This window comes from Delphinapterus leucas, unplaced genomic scaffold, assembly GCF_059928025.1.
Source record: "Delphinapterus leucas isolate spDelLeu-1000000601 "Yukka" unplaced genomic scaffold, BTC_Dleu_Yukka2 spDelLeu_asBTCV2_sq25, whole genome shotgun sequence".
Classification (NCBI taxonomy): Eukaryota; Metazoa; Chordata; class Mammalia; order Artiodactyla; family Monodontidae; genus Delphinapterus; species Delphinapterus leucas.
This window is the reverse complement of record NW_028322234.1, coordinates 121222-142400: the sequence shown is the minus strand read 5'-3', so window position 1 is coordinate 142400 and position 21179 is coordinate 121222. Positions and strand designations below refer to the sequence as shown.

The window sequence follows — 21179 nt, the reverse complement described above, 5'->3', positions numbered from 1 at the left end:
CATAAACAAGACCAAAAGACAATCCTCAGAATGGGAGAAAATATTTGCAAATGAAGCAATTGACAAAGGATTAATTTCCAAAATTTACAAGCAGCTCATGCAGCTCAATAAAAAAACAAACAACCCAATCCAAAAATGGGCAGAAAACCTAAATAGACATTTCTCCAAAGAAGATATACAGACTGCCAACAAACACATGAAAGAATGCTAAACATCATTAATCATTAGAGAAATGCAAATCAAAACTACAATGAGATATCATCTCACACCAGTCAGAATGGCCATCATCAAAAAATCTAGAAACAATAAATGCTGGAGAGTATGTGGAGAAAAGGGAACACTCTTGCACTGCTGGTGGGAATGTGAATTGGTTCAGCCACTATGGAGAACAGTATGGAGGTTCCTTAAAAAACTACAAATAGAACTACCATATGACCCAGCAATCCCACTACTGGGCATATACCCTGAGAAACCCATAATTCAAAAAGAGTCATGTACCAAAATGTTCATTGAAGCTCTATTTACAACAGCCCAGAGATGGAAACAACCTAAGTGTCCATCATCGGATGAATGGATAAAGAAGATGTGGCACATATATACAATGGAATATTACTCAGCCATAAAAAGAAATGAAATTGAGCTATTTGTAATGAGGTGGATAGACCTAGATTCTGTCATACATAGTGAAGTCAGAAAAAGAAAGACAAATACCGTATGCTAACACATATATATGGCATTTAAGAAAAAAAAATGTCATGAAGAACCTAGGGGTAAGATAGGAATAAAGACACAGACCTACTAGAGAATGGACTTGAGGATATGGGGAGGGGGAAGGGTAAGCTGTGACAAAGCGAGAGAGAGGCATGGACATATATACACTACCAAACGTACGGTAGGTAGCTAGTGGGAAGCAGCCGTATAGCACAGGGAGATCAGCTTGGTCCTTTGTGACTGCCTGGAGGGGTGGGGTAGGGAGGGTGGGAGGGAGGGAGACGCAAGAGGGAAGAGATATGGGAACATATGTATATGTATAACTGATTCACTTTGTTATAAAGCAGAAACTAACACACCATTGTAAAGCAATTATACCCCAATAAAGATATTAAAAAATAAAAATAAATAAGGTCTTGGTATATGGCCAAAAATAGTAAGAAGAAAAATTCAGGAGATTTAAGTGGTACAGAGAAACAATCAATAGGATTTGAGAACAACAGAGTGGAGAAAAGATTAAACAAACCCATTTAAAGAGGGTGAGTGTAAGAGTGATCAGAAGAATTGGCTAATGGAAAATGGAGAAGAGGGATTCAAAGGGGAGCCATGAATTGGAAAAGGCAGCCTGGGATCAGAGTCCAAAGCCCATGATAGAATCCTAAATTTTCTTCATGACATTTTTCTTCTTTCTGTAATCATTCCTAATCTGGAAAGTCTTCATCCCTTTTCCCTCATGCCAAATTCCTTTGTATCCTTCAGATTCAGTTCAAAAGTTAACTGGGTCCTTTCTTGACTGAGTTTCCAGAGTGCATTTCTCTTATTATAGGCACTCACCAGTGTTAAAATATATATATATATATATATATATATATTCTATACATGTAATTATATTTATCTATATCTAAATATTTTTCACTTTCCTTTTCTACTCTAATGTTCTCTGCAAGCAGATTAGCATGCCCTATTAACCTACAGATCCTCCTAATGGCATCTGAATTATACACAAAATGTTTGTTTTGTTAACCTTCCTTAATAACTTACATATACCTAATTTGAACAATGTCAAATAATCTCAATTATTTTTATATTAATTTCATACACACACACACACACACACACACACACACACACACACGATTCAAGCACTTGTATGAGAAGTTGCCCTCCAGGACAGTACATTATACAAGCAATGGGAGGGTTTCAGAGCCAGTTCAAACAGGAAGTAATTACTGAATTAATCTACAGAGGTGCCAACAGGTAGGCATGAAGCCAAAAGTTGCAAGATAAGAAAGCAGCCTTGCTCATGCATCAAGCAGGAGATGCTATGCAAGTGACATAGAAAAGAGTCAAAGATCAATAAGACAAGAATGAACATAAAAAGGTAAAAAGGGCTAACATGATAAGGTGGTAAAAAACAGAATTAAATTCAATAAATTTTAAAATGGGGTAAGGACACAATTCATTGAATATTAAATTCTGTCAGGGAATAGGTATACATATAGTTTGGCATTTTCTCCTGGGCTAGAGTAACCATTTAAAGGGCTCCTTTGCAACTCACTGTATTTTGAGATTCCTATCTGACATTCACTTTCTCACCTGTATACAGATTCTCTCTGCTTGGTGAACATAATATATTCTGCTTTTCTCTTTTCTTCTACAAGTGTTAGCTTCTCAGTTTCCTTCATGGGTAACTTTTTCTATTTCCACTTTAAAAAATTGCTTTCCCTAGGGTTTGGGGTTTTTTTCCCCCACTCTACACACCGTCTCTAATTTTTTTTTTTTTTTTTTTTTGCGGTACGTGGGCCTCTCACTGTTGTGGCCTCTCCCATTGCGGAGCACAGACTCCGGACGTGCAGGCTCAGCGGCCATGGCTCACGGGCCCAGCCGCCCCGCGGCATGTGGGATCTTCCTGGACCGGGGCACGAACCCGTGTCCCCTGCATCGGCAGGCGGACTCTCAACCACTGCGCCATCAGGAAAGCCCGACCCTCTCTAATTTTATATGCACCCATCTTTACTATTTTTTTTTAAGGCACTGATATTTGCCAAACAGAGCAAGTGAGAATAACACTCATTTTAAAATACATATATAGATAAATATCAATAAATCACTCATTAAATTAGGAACCACATCTTCTGGAAGAGCCCATAATGTGCATTCGTGTAATAGCTCTTTTTCACTTAGCCAATCACAAAACCTATCTGCTCTCTAATCTTTACTATTTGTTGTAACAGAAAGAGGAGTTTATTTTCTGTTCAACACCTTTCAATTTCCTTGTCCATCTAAGTCTTGCTTAAGTGATCCAAATTTCAATAACATTATTTGGGCAGAAGTGTGGGAGGCAGTGGTAAAAATGGAGTACTTTCCCTGTGAACATCAGTCACTGGTTCTAGGTTACTACACGAGCCGGGAAGAAGATAGCAAGATTCCAAAATTTTGGATTGTAGTTTATAAGGCAAAGTTAGAGACCCTGCCTTAGGTCTGTATGTAAAGACTGCAGTTTTACAACCAACAACTTTACTAGAGCCCTGAGCACTGGGCTCGGGTACCTAAATGGTACTCTGTTTCTCATGCTTTACTGTTCCACCGTAGTCTCCTAACTAGTCTCCCCACCTCATATCTTGCTGTCAATTTAGTCTCTACACTGTAGCCACAGTAATCTTTCTAAAATCCACATCTTACCATGTTGCAAACTTCTGTAAGATCCTCCAACTTATCTTCAATGATTTGTATATAAGTAAGGTCCTGAGTACTTAACATGGTCAACAAGGTGTTTCATGATCTGACCTTCATTCACCTCGGTACTCATCTCCCTACCCTGGTTTCTTGCCAGGTATGCTGAACTGCATGCAGTTTCTGGAGCACTACATGTTTTTATCTTATTTCGTTATCTTTGCATATGCTGGAGACATCCTTTCCATTCACAAATATTTATTAACTGCCTACTATGGACTAGGTAATGTTCTAGGGAATGCAGAGAATGTGATAAGTAAGACAGAGTTCCGGTCTTTGAGGAGCTTATACCTTGGTTTTGTGTATGTGTATTGTGTGTGTGTGTGTGTGTGTATGAGGGAGGGATGGACTGACAATAAGTAAACAAACAACCATATGGATGTGTGAAGCAAGAGCTTCCTGGGCAAAGAAAACAGCAAACACGAAAGTGTGGTGACTTCTGAGGAACAGCAAAGAGGCTGTGTGGCTAGAGTGCAGCGAGCAAAAGAGAAAATAGTAAATAACATTGGAGGAATAGGTAGAGGCAAGTCAGATAAGGCCTCACAGGTCATGTAAGGACTCTGGAATTTTATTCTAAATATCATGGGAAGTCACAAGGCAATTACATGCTCACTCAAGTTGGCTACTGTGTAGAGAACAGACTGTTGGGGCACAAGTGGAAGCAGGGAGCAGGGAAGATTAGGAGGCTCCTGTAGTCAAGTAGGTGAGAAATGGGGTAGAGGTATATGGTGACTGCATCCTTATCACATACTAACAGAACTGAAATTGCTGGAGGTCTGTATGTGGGGTGCTGAGAGGGAATAAAAGAGTTAGGGATCACTCCTAGGTTTCCAGCCTGAAAATGATGAATGCTGGCACAAGCTACTGAGAAGGAGAAGACTAGGAAAAGGGCAAGTCTCAGGGGTTATTCTGTTTCAGATATGTTCGTTATGGCTGAAATGCCTTAAGAGACACTGAAGAAGATACTGAAACATTCAGTTTTATGTATTATTTTGGAGATATTTTTAGATTATTCTGGAAAAGGTTAAAGCTACGTTCAGGTGTTTAGGAGTCATCAGTAGGTAAGTTTTATTTAAAGCTGAAGAACTGGGCTTCCCTGGTGGTGCAGTGGTTAAGAATCCGCCTGCCAATGCAGGGGACATGGGTTTGAGTCCTGGTCCAGGAAGATCAACTTAGTTGCTCTAAGGAGCAACTAAGCCCGTGTGCCACAACTGCTGAGCCTGCGCACCTGGAGCCCGTGCTCCGCAACAAGGGAAGCCACCACAATGAGAAGCCTGCGCGCCGCAACAAAGAACCCCCGCTTGCCGCAACTAGAGAAAGCCTGCGTGCAGCAACAAAGACCCAACACAGCCAAAAAAAAAAAAAAAAAAAAAAAAAAACTTAAGAACTGAAAAAGTCACTTAGGCACTGTAATACTAGAGGGCAAGAAAAGGAAGAAAAGCAGAAGAGTATGGTGGTCCAGAAGCCAAAGGAAGAAAGCACTCCAGTGAGGAGGCAATGATCAACTTTGTCAAACAATTTAAGAATTAAAAACTTAACCCTGATTGTGCCAAGATGGAGACTGTCTGGGATTTAATAACTGCTTTTCATGGAATAGTAAGGAAGAAAGCCCCACTGGAGTGCACAGAAGAAACAATGGGAGGTGAGAACATGGAGACATCAAGTATAGAAATGCTTTTGAAAAGTTCTGTTTAAAGGAGAATAGAGAAACAGGACATGGGGAGTTTTCATTTTTTAATGGAAGTAATTATAGCTACAAGGGTCCATACCAATACTGTGAAACTCACCTCAACTCTACTTCAAGTGCCAATGCCTTAGTCCAGAACGGGACTAATAACTTAAAACAGTCATGTTTCCCAATGAAGGGGACATGAGTCCTGGATTATGGACATCCTAACTGTTCTTTATGGTCTGCTTAAAGTTTTCTGTAGGTCTAAGATATGTCTCCTGAAGTGCAGTTCAACTTTTGCTCTCTCCCAGAATCAAGCCTGGGCCTGAGCTAACTCATGAACAAGGTTATGACTTAGGTCAGAAGTTTAGAGACCAGGTGATCTTGCCAATGACCACCACCCTGACTAGTTCCTGTCATTAGGTCTAGATTCTCCTCCCTTGGTGCTTATGAAACTCTGTGAGTCTCTCTTCAACCTTCTCTCCCTAGATGATTTCATCCACTCCCACACCTCCTATCTGAATGACTATCCTGACCCTCAAAACACTTTACAGAGGTATTTCCAGCTGCCTGCTAGACTCTTCATTTGAGTATTTTTCTTCAAATTCAGCTTGTTCAAATCCGAATCCAGTGCATTCCTTTCAAGCTCTTTTTTGTGTTTCCGAGTTCTGAATTATATAACTTCTTCAGCTCCTTTGCCATGAATTCTTAGTTTCATCTCAGAATCTTCTCTCCCCTGCATTCCAAGTCTAGTCAGTCATCAAATTCCCTTGAATCTCTTCACTAAGATGTCTCTAACCACCATCATTAATACATCCAAGTTCAGGATCTCCTTACTCAATAGTGACTATTGCTATTGACCTTCAATTTGATCCTTTGACCCGTTTCTCACCTTTCTAGTATTACTTCCCACTGAATTTAACCTTCTTACTGTATAGAACTCCTCTTATTATTTCAAAAAGCATTGACTGCTCCTTATTTAATTCATTCATCAAATACTTAAAAAGCACCTACAATATGTCAGCCTCTATCCTAGGCATGTGATCCACAAAACATTCCAGATCTGGTAATGAAAAGAAACAGTTAACTTCTTTAAGGAGCTCCCAGTTTGGCATTAGAGACAAAAAAGGAGAAGTGTGATAATTTATACAACAAAAACACAAGACAGAAATGGATGAAAATGTGAGCTTACAACAACATCCAAACTACCCTCAGATAGTAGCAAGTGCAAGCTGGGAAGGTGTACAAGTGGTGACCAGAATTTGGGGGAAGGAATGTCTAAAATGGGATTTTAAAGGATTAGCCATAGATTAGATGGAGGGATAGTGTGAGGGCTAAAGGCAGCATCAAAATCTTTGAACCCAAGCCAACTTTCCAGACCTATATCCTTCCCACCTTATCCTACAGGTGGTCAGATTCAAAATTATTCCTATAAAAATGTCACAAGCATTTGCAGTCTCATAAGGTTTTCTAGAGTCAGAGAATTGAGGGAGCTATATGCTGAGAATTACACACAACACCACCATGGGGGCAGAACTACACATCTGTAAATGTATTCCAGAATGCCTGTGTTGGTGAAAAAGAGAAATGCTGTTTTAGAAATTCTGTTGTTGGTAATTCTGATTTTTAAAGCTTTTTATTATGGAAAATGTTCAGCATGTACAAAAGTAGAATGAATTGTACAATGAATTGCCAAGCCAGCATCAACAATCACTAATGCTGTTTCATCTATTACCTTATTATGGGTTGAACTGCATCACCCAAAAAAGATATGTTGAAGTCCTAATTTCCAATAACTTAGAATATGACCTTATTTGGTAATAGTAACTTTGCAGATTCAATCAAGTTGAGATGAGGTGATTAAGGTAGGTCCTAATATGACTGGTGTCTTTATAAAAGGGAAATTTGGACACAGGCAAGCACAGAAAGACCATGTCAAGATACCCCAGGGGAACACCAAGTGACAAGAGAAGCAGAGACTGGAGTGATGCAGCTGCAAGCCAAGGAACAAGGACCACTGGCCACATCCAGAAGGTAGGGAGAGGCAAGGAAGGATTCTACCTGGAGTTTCAGAGGGAGCATGGTCCCGCAAAACTGTGAGACAATAAATTTCTGTTGTTTTAAGCCACACAGTTTGTGGCACTTTGTTGGAGCAGGCTGAGAAAATTAATACAACTCCCTTACGTCTCTTTCATTAGCATATGCTAAAGTACGCTAATTCCATATTATATCATTTCATCAATAATATTTCAGAACACATTTCTCAAAGATAAGAACTCTATTTGTAAACATAACCACATATTTTTATTATACCCACCAAAATCAACATTATTTTTGAAGTTATTTTTGCCTGTAAGGTACTAATTACATGTTCTTCACCCAATTCCAATGTGGTGGTGGTGGGGGCGGTTTCCACATCAATAATAAGCAATTCTTGGATACCAACTGGGTGTCCTACAATTCAGCTCAACTCTGACATTATCTACCTGGAGATAGCATCATATCCCACAGGTTAAGGGTTCAGTCCTACAAGACTGCCCCCTGCCTCCCTCAGACACCAGTCACAAGCCCAGGTTATCATCTGTACTTCTCACCAACTGGCTATAAATCAGAGGTTCCCACGACCCCCTTCTTAGGTTTGGTTAATTTGCTACAGTGGCTCATGGAACTCAGAGAAACATTTTGCTTACTAGATCACCAGTTAATTATAAGAGGATATAACTTGGGAACAGCTAGATGGAAGAGATGCACAGGGCAATGTATGGGGAAAGGGCATGGAATTTCTAAGCTCTCTCTAAGTACACCACTCTCCCCAGATCTCCACATATTCACCAACCCAGAAGCTTTCTGAATCTGTCCTTTTGGGTTTTTATGGAGGCTTCATTATACAGGCATGATTGATTAAATCATTGGCCACTGGCAACTAATTCAACCTCCAGTCCCCCTCCCCTCCCTGGAGGTCAAGGGGCGGTACTAAGTTTCAACCCTCTAATCACATGATTGGTCCTGGCAACCAGGCCCCATCCTAAGGTAGGGTCCAAAAGAAACCTCATTAACATAACAAAGACACCTTTGTGGCTCTCATCACCTAGGAATTCCCAGGGTTTTAGGAGCTCTGTACCAAATATATATTTCTTATTATAAATCATAATATTTATATAAATCACTAAGGATCTTTATTCAAGCTGCTGTGATTTAAAAGCATTTGAGATAATTTTTCTCTATGTGACTAAGCCAGCAACCTGAAACAAAATTAGGGTCATTTGTTTCATTTTGCTTTCAATATTTATGGAACACTTTTTCATTTTTGTTTAATCTTGTTTTATAATTTATAAAACATTTTTATGGTTCCAAAATCAACATTATAAAAACAATGTACCTTAAAAAATTCTGCATTCTATCCTTGTTCTCTCAATCCTTTTTCTTTTTCTTCCTTCACCTTATAGGTAGCCATTTTTATAGATCTGCTTTTATCCTTTTTTTTTTTTTGGCTTCTCTATTTTTTTTTTAATATAAGCAAATATACGCTTTTTATTTTTTGGTATTTCCTCCTTTCTTTGATAAAAGTCCTACTCTCACTGTTCTGTCCTGCACTTTCCCCTACTTAGTAATATTATCACCCCACAGTGGAATTTACAGAGTTCTTCCTCATTCCTTTTTACAGTGAGAATTCCACTGTGAGAATGTCCCTCAGCTTATTCAACCAGATTCCTTTGATGGACAGTTGGATTAACTCTAACTGTAATACACCAGGACATCATATGGGTACACGATAAAGGTACAGCTTTAAACCAATATCCATATTGCTAATTAGAAATCATAGCATTTATAAAATTCTAGCCCAAACTGGACCCACTGGGCTAACATTATCCAAAGCCACATACAACCAAAATCACCTCTTCTGCCAGCCAAGAAGAGAGCCAGCTGAAGGCTGTAGAACTGCTCCTTAGAATGAAGAAGCTCTTTATGTACTGACATGGAAAGAGTTTCAATATATATCAAGTGAAAGGGGCAGAATAATGTGTGCTGTATAACATAATTTGAGTGGACAGAGGAAAAAAAAGAAATATTTGTTTATATTTGCATAGAAGAGCTCTCCAGCTACTGCCTCCTTGTCACATCTTACCTTGTCGTATCCCACACGTATTCATCTCCTCCTGCTCACTCACCCCTCATGGGCTCCATTCTGGCTTCTGTCCTTACCACTACTCTCTCTAAGGCAACCATGACCTTCATGTGACAAAGGCAAGATGCTCTCTTCAGTCCCCACCTAACTTACCTCTCAGCAGCATGTGATAGTGACCCCTCATTTTCCTTCAGATGCTCACTACCTAAGCTACAGTGACCCTGAACTTGCCTCCAAATTCTTCTCATGTTCCACCAGCTTCAATCTCCTTTGCGGCTTTTCAATCTTCTTTGTGCGCTCATTTTCCTCTACCTGATCTTTAATCCTTGGAGTTCCATAGGGTTGAGTCCTAGGCCCCTGATTCTGTTCACTCTGTACCCTTTCCACAGGCCAGCTTCATCTATAAACATACTCTAGGCAAGACTTCTCTCACTCTCCATACCTAATTATACAACACCCTGCTCAAAACAGCAACTTACATGTTTCAAAGGCAGCTCAACTGAATTTATGATTATTTCCTCCCCCAACCTGTATAACCTTTTTGTCTCTGTAATTGGCACCAGTTCTGAATCGAAACTTTAAAAGGCATCCTTCACACCTCTCCCTCCGCTAATCAATTACCAAGACCTGTTTATTCTGCCATCTAAATATGTCTCAAGTTCATCTACTTTTACCTACCTCTACTGACACCATCCTTTATGAGACTTGACTTCAATGACACTAGACTCCTGAGTTTCCTTCTACAGTACACCTTACCCTTGTCTTCCCTATGGGTTCATTTCTCTCTGCCTAGCCATGAAATGCCAGAGTTCCTCAAGATTGAGTCCTAGGCTCTTTCTTACTCTTGCTGTACTCTGAATCCACTCCACAGGCTAACTCAAACTCAACCACTGTTTCAATTATCTTTAGTGACAGGGTCTCCCAAATTTACATTTAATGCCCAGGGTATATTATAAGGGGTGGAACTCCAAATCAAACAGGCTATTTGACATCTCCACTTGAATAACTGGGTTAACCAAAGACAACTTAATTCATCCAAAACCATATTTATACCATCCCCCAAATCTGATCTCCTAGCACCACTATCTCAGTGAATGATATCACTGTCCATCCCAGAACAAGCCACAAACCAAGCACGCATCCTTGACAACTCCATCTCCTCTATCTTCCATATCTAAACCATCTCCAAGTCCTGTTGCTTTTATCTGCCAAATATCTCTGCAACTGGTTCCCTTTTTTCTGTCCCCATCACGACTACCTAACCAAGTCATTCGTACATTCACTAACTGGAAGCTGACTCTGACCAGGCACTATTTTAGGTACTGGGGACATGGGAACAAATGAAACAGACAACCCAGCATGAGGGAATTTACAATCCAGAGAAGAGCTGATAATAAATATGTACTATTTTGCAGTAATAAGTACTCTGAGAGAAAATGAAGCATGGTGAGGGGATAAAGAATGTGGAGGAAAAAGAACCTGTGTCCTGTGGAGGACAAAGGACAAAGGATGAGCTGTGTCTAACTGACAAAGTGCCATCTGAGCAGAAACCTGTATAGTGTGAGGAAGTGAGTCAAGTGGGCTCGAGGCTGTCAGGAAGAAGAATGGTCCAGGAGAGGAAAAAGCAAGTGCAGAGGCCCTGAGGTGGGAGCCTGCTTGGCCTTCCTGATGAACTACAAGGAGGCCAGGGTGATTAGAGTTCTCCTATGAAGGGCAGAGAGGAAGGAGGTGAAGGCGAAGAGGTAGCTGGGGCCAGACCACAAAGGCCTCTGAGGGCCACGCTGGGGGCTTTGGATTGTGTTCTATGTGATAGAAGCCACTAGAGGTTTTGAGCATGCGAGTGAGATGACCTGATCTATCTTTTAAATAGACCATTCTGGCAGCTACAAGGACAGTAGATGTTGGTGGCAGGAGAGGAGCGCAGGGGATGAGAACAAGACTAAATCAAACATAGTAAACAGGGCTACAGAGCATTTGGGCTCAACTTTCACCTTGTAAGAAATTCACTCTTTAAAATTACTGCATGTTATTTCATTAGGCTGCCGCTATAACCCCTACAGCACCTTTCCGCAAATTAGACCCCTACTCTCTGTGCAGATGCAGCCCCAGCAAATCTCGGTGAGTGGAAGGCAGCCCACAAGCAACCCCTCAGCTGACCACCCTTCCAGGTTCAGTCTGCCCTGAATTCTTGTATAAATATAACAAATGAAGAGAAAAAGACAAAGAAAGAAAAACACCTTTACATTGGAGGTAACTGTTAACCTAGATCATCCCTGGATTTTTAAATTTTTGAATAAAAGAATATTTTCATGTTAGGTGTAAACCAAACTCATGAGACGTTCAAGTTGACTTAATCACATTATTCTTATTTTATATATATATGTATATATATATATCTTATATACATAATATGCCAGAATAGTGATTAGACTTTGGACTCATTTCTTAAGTAAGAGACTCAGATGAGACTGAGGGAAGTGACTGTTCAAAGGGTCGGGTTTTGGTTCTGGTCTAGAGTTAATGATCAAGGTACTTCCAAGAACATCCAGGTCCTTCACCTGAGCTCACAGGGAAGTGAGCTCCCCTTGGAAGGGAAACTGTTCCAAGGGCACTTTAGTCCAGGTAGATGGGAGATTCGCCAGGGGTGCAGGAGAGACACAACCACAGGCCAGCACTCCCAGGACGCTCCATCTGACTGTCACCTTTGACCAAAGAGAGGAGGTTCATCCCATCAAGAGAAACGCACACACTGGTTGGCTCTGATGTCCTTACTTCCTCCAGATACCCACTCAGAGTTTTCCTTCAGGGACACCTTCCCAAACCTGAGAAGGACTTGACGTCACCACTAGGTGCCTTCAGGGTCTCTCTGGACAGCTTTCGACTCCAGTCATACTTTCTATTCAGTTTAATCCAACTAACACTTCACTCAGGAAGGGGGATTCCTCATGGATCAGAGGCTCCCAAGGCTCTGATTGAAATGGAAAATGGAAAGGGAACAATTCTTCCGTCTCTTCCTTTGATCTTCCACACCATACTCAGTCCACACCTGACACCCCTCCTAAACTCTCCACTGGTTCCCTGCTGCCTGTGTTCTGTTTACTTTGTGATGGTCTCTAGCAGTTCCCACAAAATCAGAATATTTCTCCCAAGGGACAGTTAAAAGATATAAGGAGAGATAAGTGTGGTTCCCACCTCAAAAGATCTCACCTTATACGGGGAAGAATGAGCTCTACTAAAGGTGTGGGCGCTTTAGGGATCGAGACAGCCTGTCCCACAGCCCTTCTGCTGGGCCCCCATTGTGAGGGGTCATCACTGACTTGTCTGGACCCGACAGCAACCTCAGACAAGTCCTAACACATCTATGCCAGGTGGCTCCACATTGGTTGCAGGCTGATCCTTGCAGAACATAAACCTGGGCCCATGGCCAGGGTACTTCAACTCCTCAGAGGCTATGCCTGGCTCTCAGGTCCCGGGCCCCTCTCCCCGCTCCCGTCTCCACACGCCGGCTTCCTTTGTCTGGACTCTCGGACATGCTCTTCCTGTGCCTGAACGCTTCTCACAACGTGGGATCCGGCCCTTCCTCGGGAAGCCTTGCCCACAGCACACCTCCTGTTCCACGTTCTCACAGCACCTGCGGCTCTTCCCCCGAGGTCCTCACCAGAGTCTGTCATTCCACAGCCCTGTGTGCGCTTAGCCTCCCCCTCCACTGAGCTCCGCCAGGGCAGGACCTGCGTCCTTCTGTCCAAGGTTGCACTGCTGTTTATCACGGGACAGGAAAGCAGTGGGCGAGGGTTAGAACCTGGCTCCCCCAGAGCCTTGGCCTCCCCAATTCAACAGCTCTCAGTTCTCAACTTCCATGACAGCCGAATCTGCCAGTTTTCTCCTCTGGTGACTTCTTCTCAGGCTCAGCCACAGATTCTTCCTTCTTAACCCACCTCATAAACACTGAGGTTTCCTGGGACTCTGTCCTCTCCTCCATTCCCTCTCATCTTCTCAGCTCAAGGCTTCAAATGCCACCGTTGCACTGATGGCTCCCTGACCTCCCTGTTGAGTTCCAACCCTGTATACCTTCTACAGCTGTCCACTGGTGACCTCTATCCATACTTCACTAACATTTCAAATGAAATCCATCCCACACCGAACCTGTCCTATACCCTTAATGAAGGGACCTCTCCTCTTTCCTGAACTCACTGCACATGCCTTCCTCCAGGTAACGTCTTGCCTACATTATGCAATAATCTCCAGAAGGTTCCCACCTCTAGTTTTTCCTCACTTCAAATCTAAGACCAACAGTGTTTCCAAAGTGACCATTCTTATTTAATTGAAATTGCGTAATAAGGACTTCATGAATATATTCTCCGTGAAAATTTTAATAACATTGCATGTAACTAAAGTCCCCTTTCATCAATGCCCATTCTCAATCCCAATCCAAATGTAACTAGCTACCAGCTCAGGTGTCCCCCGACCTTTCTCTCGGCACTTACACGCATATTATGCATATAGACAAACACCCACATAATTTTCTTTACACATAAATGGTGACATGTCATAATCATGCACTGTAACTAGCTTTAGTCCTTCCCGTGCCCTGGAGCTCCGCCCACACCAGTGCTGCTGCTTTCTGACTGTGGTGCTGTTGTGCCAGTGTAGGGACCCACCTCAGCTTCTTTAGTCTCTACTGAAGGACGTTTAAAGTATCTCAGACTCAGACTATTTTTTCTAAAATATCAACAACCATACAACTCTTCTGCTTGAAACTCTTGAATTATTTCTAGTCATCCATGGACAGTTCCCATCCCTAAGAACTGTACCAAAGCACTTCATAGTGTGGCCCCCACCTGGCTTTCTAATCTCATTTCCTTCCTTATCTCTCTCTTTTCCCATATACCCTGAGCTTCAGTCTGAATGAATTATCTGCAGTTCCTTAAATGCACTAAGTTTGCTGAATGAATGCATGACAATGTAGCCCTCCTCTGAAACAACAGGAAATAACAAGAAAAAAGATCCTGAGAGATTCACCTGTGCAGTAATTATCAGAGAAGAAGAGGAAGCTTGTGACTCAGGGCCTTAGCGTCCCTTCTCCACAACTTCTTGAGGACTGAAAACCTGCAGAAATTTCCCTGACCAACATCTCCGAGTTGCACATGCACTCATTTACCAGACTGCTGCCTGCAGAGATTCCCCACCCACTTACCTAGAGAGGAGCCTCCAGGGCTTTCTTTCTCTACCTTCCAGGGATCTTCTCCTTGCTGCAACAGGGAGATCACCTCGGGTTTGGAAAATGGGAGTCCTGCTCATAGACCAAAAAGAAGAAAAAGAAGACTTGATTTTGCCTTGACACAAAGAGGTATCTGAGATCTGAGAGGAAAACTCAAAGGATGATACAGAGAACTTCTGTGGGATGCTCAAGTTGTGCCCCCACAATGTGAGGGGTGTGTTAGGGTAAAAGCAAGGGGCAATGCAACATTTAGTTGTATGTTAGTGAAGTATGATAAACATGCAGACTTGATTAACAGGGTGCTAATAGCTTTCTATACAAGAGGGAATATGTATACACTGTTAAATGTACAGATTAAATTAATATTTGTAACAGGGATCTGTGGAAAGGATTATGTACCAAGTAGCTTGTTTAAAATGAGAAAACACTATCTGACTCCCTTTGAAAGATGGCAGCAATCAGCAAACTATGGGTCATAGGCCAAATCTAGGCCACTGTCTGTTTATGCATGGCCCTTGAGCAAAGAATGGTTGAAAAAAAAGAAAAGGAATATGTTACAGACTATATGTGGCCCACAAAGCTGAAAATATTTACTCCCTGGCCCTTTACAAAAAAAGTTTGCTGACCCCTGTAAAAGAGAATTGAAAAAAGCCAGTGCTGGGTTGAGGGATACTCTCTGTTAAGAGATGAGCAAACACATCATAGTTCAATCATAGTGGGAAAATGTTGCCTGCAGTCACTGCAGTCACATTTCTAATGTGCAGCTCTGTAGATTGTCCCATCCATGGGGCAATTCCATACCTACAAGGGAGAAAAAGGTTTTCAGGTTTATTTATGGAGATCCAGTTTGTACACTGCTAAGGCAAAACTCAGCTAAAGTTTTTAATGACCCAGGGCTTTTATCCAGGAAATCAGATGCTGAGGTATCCCAATTTCTGAATTCTGTATCTACAGGGGAAATTTCCTTACCCAATGAGACAAGGTTACTATAGTTCTCCAGCATCACATCTTGGTACAAGTTTCTCTGTGAAGGAGCCAGCTTTCTCCACTCATCCCGCGTAAAGAGCACAGCCACATCTTCGAACGTCACTGACAGCTGTAGAGACAAACATCCCAGCTCACCCAGGACCATCCATCACACAGGGTGAAAAAGGCGGCAGTGGGGAGTAGACGGGCTACCATGAAATGCTTCTATATTATTCTAGGTTCTGAAGGTTCCAGGTCATTTGTTTAATGAACAATTGACCAATGACAAATATATATTGAGTAGCATGAAGTATGAACCAGGCCCCGAGTTAACTGCTACAAGAGATGTGTGGAGGTATTAAGGCCATTAGTGGGAGTGTTAATTAGAATAATCTTCCTGTTGGCAACTTGATAACATACATTACAAGCTTTAAAATGTGCATACTCTTTAACTCTCCAATTACTATATTTGTTTGATAATGAACAGTGAACAAAAATGCCCATGCAAGGACATTTATCATGGTGTTAGTAACAGCAAAGAAATGGAAACAACCTCAATAATCACCGAGCGAGACTAGTGTAAATAACTTAAGGCACTCTGTGCTCCCTAAAGCTTGAGGGCAGTAATAATGGAAATTAAAATAGCTATAATTTATTGAATGCTTTTTTCAGGCTAAGTACTATTCTTAGAGCTTTATATTAAACTTTAGTGTATATCTTTATTTTATCTTCACAACAACCCTATGAAGAAGGTACTATTATTGTGTCCATTTTACACAAAAGAAAACAAAGAGAAATTTATCCAAGTCACACAACTGGTATGAAGGAAAAACTCACTCCTCCTGCATGTCTCCTCTACTCTTAATACAACACTACTTCACTTCTGACACCAGATGTGGGGGGTTTTCCACACACCAAGCAATTGTGGGACACCAGCTGGGTGTCCTACAGTTAAACTCAATTCTGACATCTGAAGATAGCGTCAGATTCCCACAAGACTGGCCCTCTTTCAATGTCAATCACAAGTCCAGGTTGTTACCTGTGCTGCTGACTGACTGGCTATAAATTGGAGGTTTCTACAACCCTCTCCTCAGGTTTGATTAATTTGCCAGAGTGGCTCACAGAACTCAGGAAAACATTTACTTACTAGATTACTGGTTTATTATAAAAGAAGATATAGGAACTGGCAGATGAAAGAGAGGCACAGGGAAGGGGTGCACAGCTTCCATGCTCTCTCGGGATTCACCATTCTCTCCGACTCTCTACCTGTTCACCAACCTGGAAGAACTCTGAACACTTCTGGGTTTTTATGGAGGTTCATTACATAGGCATGATTGATTAAATCACTGACCATTGGCGACTGATTCAACTTTCATCTCCTAGGGTGGCAACAGATGGATAAGAGGGGTTATCGGGGGGCAGGACTGAAAATTCCAACACTTTAATCAAGGTTGGTTCCCCTGGCAATTAGCCTGCATCCTTAGGTGGGGTACAAAAGTCACCTCATTAACATAAACTCTGGTGTGGATACAAAACACACCCATTTTGCCTTCATTGCTCTGAAGTAATTTCAGGGATAAAAATCATATATTACTAACCACTTAGGAAATCACAAGGGTTTTGGAAATTATGTGCCAGGAACACGGACAAAGACCAAATATATATTTAATATTATAAATCACAATATCACAGCTGGTCAGTGGTAGAGGTAGAACTGCAATCCAAGGAACTGCCTCTCAACGCCTATCTCATAGGGTTAAGAAATAAATGATAATCCATACAATGGAGATAAAGAGTAGTGATGGTAGCACAACACTGTGAACGTACTTAATGCCAATATACTCAAAAATGGTTAAAGTGGTAAATTTAATCTTATGTATATTTTATCAAAATAAAAAGTTAAAATGATAAAATAAAAAAATACATACATACATATGTACACATGTACATAAATAAATAACAAATAAATAAAGGTGCACAGAAAATTATTCTGAGGGCTGCATACCAAAGGTATGACCATGATTATCTCAAGATGTTGGGGTAAGAGTGATTTTACTTTTTTATTCTCTGAAATTTTTAACATTAACATGCAGTGCATGTATAAGATAATTTATTGGCACACGGCGGGGAATACAAGAAATGATCTTTCCCCTCAAAAGAATTTACAATCCAACTGGCAGACAAGAAAAACGCATGAAACAATTTGAACAAGAAAAGTGTTGCTGGACAGGACCATATACCATTTCCTAGTTCAATCCTCATTTTAGAGATAAGAAACACAATGTCCAGGGCAGTTAAGATACCAGGTCACATACTTTTTCAATGGCAGAGACAAGACGATAACTGAAGTTTTCTTTTAACCCAGCACTTGGTGGGTATATTCTCTCTCTGGTCTTAAATGTCCTGTCACTGAGTTTTACACACAAGTCCACATAGTACTGATGTATCGGCAGCAGGTGAGGTTAGGGAGAAATGTCACATAGGACTCACAAGCAGGGATGGAGAAGATTCTGGGTAAGAGAGCAGCCTGGCTCTGTTGGAATGGAATGGGAAAGGCTTAGAAAAAAGTAGCCCAAATATGCAGAGGCAGGTCCTAGCCACAGTCTCAGAAGATCAACCACTACCACATTTCATGGGTCCAAAAGATACACAACATCACTTTGCAGAGAACTCTGGTAATTTGGGGGCCAGGCCTGCCCCGTGTTCTGAAAGATATACCAGAGGAAAGGCTGGATGATAACTAACATGAATTTAGAGGCCAGACATACCTGGGTTTGACTTCAGGTTACCTGACTTCACTGAGCCTCAGTTTCAAGTGTAAAATGGGGGTAATAACTTCTGCTTCGCTATGAGAGTGAGAACAAAGGTGAAGCCCTCAGGATATTCCCCAGCAACGTTAACTACTATTGTTAGATGAGGGTGAGTAAAGGAAGGACACTGTACAGTCATTTCTATCTACCAACAGTAGATAAACAGACATCATGAACTAGAATAATATCATTTAGCTACCACAACCACCACATATTGAACATCTACTATGTGCCTGGCCCTGATATGAACACTTTCCATGTACTAACTCCCAGGATCCTCTCATCTACCCTTTGAGGTAGGCCCGGTTGTTGTATTCATTTTACAGGTGAAGAAACTGAGGCACAGAGAGGTAAGAAACTGAAGCACAGAGAGGTGGACTTATTTGCCCAAGACCCATTAACAGCAACAGAGGAGATGGGCACAAACCTGGCCATCTGGCTCAAAAGCCCCGCTGAGTAATCACTGTATACACTGCCTCTCCACTACCAATATCCCATGAAACTCTCATTGCTGCTTCCTGAGGAGTCTTCTCTCTGCTCTTGGGAGTCAAGAGACCTCTCCATCTATGTCCCCACCAACATGGCTATCCTTTGTTCACACAGTGGCTCACCTGGATGGGGTCCCACCCTCATTCTCACAACATAAAGATGAAAATGGCAGGTCAATATCAGTTTTCAAGAGAGTGACAGAAGCAAGGCACATGATCCAGAAAGTTAAGATGGAGAAAAAACTAAAAACTATGGACTGGGAAAAGCCTGGCAAAGGTATCATGAGGATTTCTCAGGGGCAGAAAGAAAAAGAAAAGCATTCTGGCCAAGGGTAGGGAGGGGGACATGACTGAGCAAAGGAGGCAGGCCAGAAAGGAGCTCTGCCAAGTGCGCACGTTTGTTTGTTCTGACCCTAAGTGGTATAAGACGTGTGGCATCTTACCTATCAATTCAGTAATCATACAGTGAATTGAGATTAATGAATAAAAGAGTGTCTATTAGAAAAAAAAAAAAGAGAAACACAGGCCATGGAGTGGGGGGTTGGAGGCAAGCATTCCCTACGCAATCTACCATCCACCAGGGTGGACCAACTCTTCCAAGGGAGAAGGACATTGGCTCCAAATTCTGGCGAAGACTGTACTGGGGAGAAAACATCAGTTTAAGGGTAAAAAAACAAAAAAACCCATCTGTCTCTAAGACCTGAGATGGCAATGAACTCACCTGAGACCTTGCTTCCCTCTGTTCAGTAGCCATGTCCTCTTTCTGGGCAGTTTCCCCTTAGGATGGGAGAAGTCTCCAGAAGCCAGATCTAAGAGAAGAAAAAGGGAGCGAGGAGGAAGCCCCTTCTGCTTTCCACCCCTCAGAATCAGCAGCTCTGAAATCTTTATATCACTTGAAAATGACGCCAAGTGCCCTCAGAGAAGGAAGTCGGAAGGAACGAGGGGTAGACAGGACCAGAGAGAAGGTCTGGGTCATCCTGGTCCAGGCCCAGCTCTTTCCCTAGCTCAGAGGAAAAGGTCCTAGGACTCCATCAGCAGTAGCAGCAACTCCCTGAGCCTCACCGCGTGCCAGGCACTACCTATCAATACATCATCGAGTCCCACAGCACAGTTGGCACTGTCAGCACCCCATTTTATAGATCAGGAAACTGAGGGCAGAGTGGGAGCAACTTGCCCCAGTCCACACAGCCAGGGAGGGTGGCACCAGGATTCCAAGCACCGCGGGCTCCAGAGCACCTGCTCTAACCTCCCTGCGTGCATGTGACAACTTTTCTCCAACTCAAGCCTTCCCACCCAATTCCTCCCCCTCCTGTCAAGTAAACAATTTCCAGATTTCTAGAGAAAGCTACTTCGGAAAGGGAAAACGTCAGCTCTCCTATGGCGGAGAGGGGGCTGCTGTCTTGAGGAAAGGGCACAGAAAACCAAAGACCTGGGTCCAGTCCTGGCTCTGCCACTGGGGGAAGCCGGCGACTCACTTCTCGCGCAAAACAAGTCTGTCACTCGGGAGTGCAGGGGTGATGATAAAGGGAGAAAATAATTTTCTCACGTTCACTGCCGGCCCGAAACAAATTCAAATGCCCGCAGGCGCTGGGCAGGTAGCGCGCTGGGAACTGGTCGGGAAGCAGCAGGAGGGTGGCTGGGTCCAGCCAATGGGGACGAAGTGCCCGACCTGTCTCGCTCAGGGGCACGTCAGTGGGACGGCTGGGGGCAGCAGGCGGACAGAGCCAGGGGTGCCCGACTCTCGGCCCGCCGGCGCCCACAAAGGCCCGGCTCGCGTCTCTTGGGCCTGTGCCCCATGCCCCGGCGACGCATCCTCCCGAAGCCCGGTCCTCCCTCCTACATCCTGCCTACCCCCCGCCGCTCACCTCGCCCAGGCCTCGGGGGTTCCGCGGGCCGCAGACTGGAGACTCCGGAACTGCCACGGCCGGACAGCACCTTCCGCTGGGTACTCCCCCCGGTGCCGCCTGGGCGGACCTCTAGCGGGTAATCAGCTCACGCCAGCGGCAAACGCCCGTCGCTCCACGTAGGTCCTGGAGGGGCGGGGCAAGGACAGTCGCGAGCCCCTCTGGGAAATGTAGTCCAAGCGAGAACAAAAGATCCTGGGAAATGTAGTTCTTCGAGCTTGTCTGCGAGGAGAGCCCCGGCTGAGCCTATCACTTGTGCAGACTCCATTCTGGGTTCGTGGTCGAGCTCACTGGGCTGCTGGCTCCTGGGTTCCCAGTTCTTCCAGGAGGAAACAGAGGTTCCTACAGGGCAGTGACTTGTAGCTCTGCATCTGTGTAAATGATAGCAAGGCAAGTAGACAACCGCCAAGAACAAACCTATTTCCCTTTAAGTCTTTCAACAAGAGTGTATGGAGGACTTCCCTGGTGACGCAGTGGTTGAGAACCCGCCTGCCAATGCAGGGGACATGGGTTCGAGTCTTGGTCCCAGAAGATCCCACATGCCTTGGGGCAAC

At 43.0% G+C, this 21179-nt stretch overlaps 1 protein-coding gene across 3 annotated transcripts in view; it reads right to left on the bottom strand.

The window, feature by feature from the left end:
• The window catches only part of LOC111169835 (uncharacterized), a 29174-nt gene extending 8594 nt beyond the window's left edge, over positions 1 to 20580 (bottom strand). The window contains exons 1-3 of one of the 3 annotated variants that reach the window (XM_022564362.3): positions 19443 to 20580; positions 15427 to 15553; positions 14434 to 14529 (exon numbers count right to left, since the gene is read on the bottom strand). In XM_022564362.3, the coding sequence (XP_022420070.1) occupies positions 14434 to 14529; positions 15427 to 15553; positions 19443 to 19475 (256 nt within the window). In that variant the 5' untranslated portion in view covers positions 19476 to 20580. Of the gene's footprint in view, positions 1 to 14433; positions 15259 to 15426; positions 15554 to 19442 lie in introns of those variants that run through there. The other 2 variants (XM_089905035.1, XM_089905034.1) reach the window with 2 other exon arrangements.
• Positions 20581 to 21179: the final 599 nt, after the last annotated feature.